Genomic DNA, 3,708 nt, shown 5'->3' on the forward strand with positions numbered 1-3,708 from the left:
ATACAAATTCTGCCAAATTGTACTTTCCACGAATATTATACCAAAACTGGCATTTTTATTTTTCCTGTTCGTTTTTCCCAATTTAGGTAGGTATTATTAAGGTCCAATTATTTTCATATCTTTATTGATATTTATAACTAATCATTAGAGAGGTATTTTGATTTGATTTATACGATTTGATTACCTACAATAAAATATGAAAAACGTCTAACAAATCTTTTTTCATGTAGCCATTATCACACGCTCCTAAAGCCCGTTTTCCACCAAAGTGTAGCCGATACATGAGTGAGAAGAGCTGAGACGAGATATTGTGTGGAATTTCGATAATAAATGTTGCACTTAATGGGACAGAGCAGAGAAACAAAACAACAAGAGAAGAAGTCTCCGGACAAGGACATCTCCGCTTCCCTCCGCATTGGTGGAAATAACCTGCCACTATTCCAGTCGTCTTCGTACTCGTGATCACTCGTCTCTCCTCCTCCTTAGTGGATAACTGCCCTGATTCGTTTAAGCTACACGTATTTTAATGTCAATGCAGCCAAAAGCCAACAGTGCAGTCGCACCTTAACGCAAGGTCAAATGTTAAATATCTATGTCAACACCTAATTGTGTCTCGAATCTCGATCTTAAGAGTTGTGACATATCTTAAGACCACTTGACACGGTTGTAGGGGTTAAAGGTCAAAACAGTAGTTAATTGCTACAAGCATTTCAATCTAGATTCATACTTGATGAAGACAAAGGTCAGCTTCTTCTTAATTGGGCAGTTAACACCTTTACCAATAATTCCAAAAGAATAAAACACTTCACTAACGCCTTGAAAACGGATTTAGTTTTGCTTTAGATTTTTAGTGACTTCAGCATCCGATTTTTTTGCAAGTCACATAATTAAAGGATGTTAAAGAGTAACAACAACAAGAACAGCTTTGTAACTAATAGCTGAATGACTTTGCCAACTAGTGACATCAAGGGTTCCATTTGTCATACATTTGCCCTCAAGTATTGTCTTTTTATATGGGCAATGACGTTATGACAGCATATAAAATTAGGTCAATTTTACTAACTACATACGCGGGAGGTGCCTGGATGCAGGCGGCGCAGGACAATTCAGTCGTTATGGAAATCCTTGAGGGAGGCCTTTGAACAGCAGTGGACGTCATTTAGCTGAAACGAACGATTTTAATACGAAAAAGCTATTTTTCTTCATTGACTAGGTACAAAGTAATTAACAAAACGTTTTAATGTCTCAAGCTTTTCAATTTTATCACGCTAATTACAAACACATAATTTAAACTTGCACAAACAACAGCTAATTCGATCCTAAACGATTTATTATCCGAATTAGGGACAGTCAAGTGAAACAAATCGATTGACTCGCACGCTAGTCCATATAAACCCTTGGATCGTGATTAGAGGTTAGGTAATCAGTTAAATGATAGTCATTGTGAGTCCGACGTGAGAAGTCCATTGTGGATTGGATCGGTTTGCGTCGGAGTCGAACTTAGTACTATCTGTGAGTAGAATGTGGAAGGTTGTATCAGTGGTGTGCGCGGTTTTCGCGAGCGCGTGCGCAGCGCCGGCAGAAATACAAAGCTTCGCGCCTATAAACGAATTCGCGCTGCAACTACTCGAAAACACTTACGCTTACCAAGACAATTTTGGCAATAAGAACATCGCTATATCACCTTTATCGATATGGAGCATATTCTCTTTATTAGCCGAAGGATCTTCTGGCGAAACGTTCTTGGAATTAATGAAAGGATTAAAACTGCCGAGAGACTTGAGAACGACTCAAGCTTTGCACAGAGCTGTGAATAATCAATTAAAGAGTAACAAAGAAGATGTCACGTTAATAGGACAATCAGCTATGTTTCCTGATTGCTCTTTGGAGGTGTTGCCCGAATTTTGTGAAGCAGCAACGTCTTATAACACTGACATTTATGTGGTGGACCCATCTAACACCACGAAACTAGCCCACGATATTAATTTGTACGTGTGCCTCGCTACGGATGGACTAATTGCCAATGCAGTAACTCCTGAGCTCCTGACAGATTTAAGAATGGTCCTGGTGGATGCTCTCTACTTCAAAGCAAGCTGGACGTACCAATTCGACCCGTCCCGAACAAAAGAAAGCTCATTCTTCAACCTCCAAGGGAAGAACATAGGATCAGTGAACATGATGTACCAAAAAGCACCACATAATATTGCGTATCCCGAGCAAATTGAGGCCCAAGTTTTAGAAATGACATACGGGAAGAACGGGCAGTATTCTATGATGATTTTATTGCCTTTCAATGGGGTCCCTACTAACAAAGTTTTGAAGAATTTGGCTACCAAACCCATGGATTGGATCGCTGAGTTAAGGGAAACTGGCAGTGGCACTGACGTGGATTGTTTTATCCCCCGTTTTAAATTATCGACTCGTCAGGATATGATAACTCCGTTGCAGTACTCTGGCATAGTTTCCATATTTGATTCCAAGAAATCCCAGCTGCCTGGTGTAGCAGACAGTCCTTTGTACGTCACAAAGACGATTCAGAATGTTGAGATTGAAGTCACGGAGGAAGGGACTACGGCAGCAGCGTCAACCGTTGTAGGTTTGGAAAATCGCATTCTAGCGCAAAGGTTTGAAGCGAATAGGGAATTCATATTTTTAATAATGGAGAGAAGTTCAAATGTAATATTATTCGCTGGTGTCTACGGTGAGCCATCTTTAGATTGATTGGTTTTGAATATTTGGAATCTCGAGACGATGTTTTCTGTGAAGTTGACTAATTGTATTATGAAAATAAAATAGAAACAAAATAAAATGGACACGCCATTTTGTTTCTTATTTTGATTTCACATGTAGATTAATTTTATTATAACTGTAAGCAACATTCCTGCCACTAATTAATTTTGTAGCTAAATAGCACCTAAGGCTGGGTTGCACCATCTTACTTTAACTTTGACAAACGTCAGAAATCTGTCAAACTCCATACAAAAAGCACCGGTTATCGTTATAGTTACGGTCAAAGTTGGTGGTGCAACTCAGCCAAAGTAGGTAGGTATTACAGCTAGGTACACAAAATGCCAGTGTTTAGCTAATGTGCGGTCTTCTGTACCACGATAGATTGGGTTCTGCGATAATGTCATCTATCTAGTTGTCATAAGAACCTTTTTTAAACTTAAAAGTTATATTATTTCTTTGTGTTCATGACTGTACAAATTAAAGTTACCATTAATATTATGTACCTATATTTTTATTGTTTTCGTTCGCGAATTGTTAATATTTTGTGATTGGCCAGTCATAGGATGTAATGTATGAATTTTTGTACTGAAATAAAAACGTGTTTTAAATTATGTGTTTTATTATTCATTCATTATTGTCGAGCGTGAGAAAATTACACAATATTTAATTTTATCATATTCATGATACGATATTTATGTTGTAGGCTGTTTATAATTTAATAAGTTTCTAATTAAATTTATAATTACATACTAGTAACTAGTAACTTTTTGTATGCCAAATTAATTGGGTAACTCCAACCGTTTTGAATCTGCAAAAACTTATTTGCCATTTGAAAATGGATCGTAGCTAAAAATAAATAACCATACAGCTTCCTTATAAATAAATTCATAGAACTATGGGAATATAATGTGTAAACAACTAAAATAGATTTAACAGTTAGTCAAACCAAGATTTTTTTACGACCAAAAATAAACATGA

The 3,708-nt window shown here is 37.1% G+C and overlaps 1 protein-coding gene across 1 annotated transcript; it reads left to right on the top strand.

Moving 5' to 3' along the window:
• Window positions 1-1,454: 1,454 nt before the first annotated feature.
• LOC135083476 (serine protease inhibitor 77Ba-like) lies at window positions 1,455-3,338 on the top strand. Its single transcript, XM_063978214.1, has one exon. It carries the CDS (start codon window positions 1,522-1,524, stop codon window positions 2,719-2,721), a length of 1,200 nt encoding a protein of 399 aa, XP_063834284.1. The 5' UTR covers window positions 1,455-1,521; the 3' UTR covers window positions 2,722-3,338.
• Window positions 3,339-3,708: the final 370 nt, after the last annotated feature.

The sequence above is a fragment of the Ostrinia nubilalis genome, chromosome 23 (assembly GCF_963855985.1).
Source record: "Ostrinia nubilalis chromosome 23, ilOstNubi1.1, whole genome shotgun sequence".
Classification (NCBI taxonomy): domain Eukaryota; kingdom Metazoa; phylum Arthropoda; class Insecta; order Lepidoptera; family Crambidae; genus Ostrinia; species Ostrinia nubilalis.

Excerpts from the sequence above, each read along its gene's own strand:
- LOC135083476 (XM_063978214.1), top strand. The coding sequence starts at position 1,522 with ATGTGGAAGGTTGTATCAGTGGTGTGCGCGGTTTTCGCGAGCGCGTGC.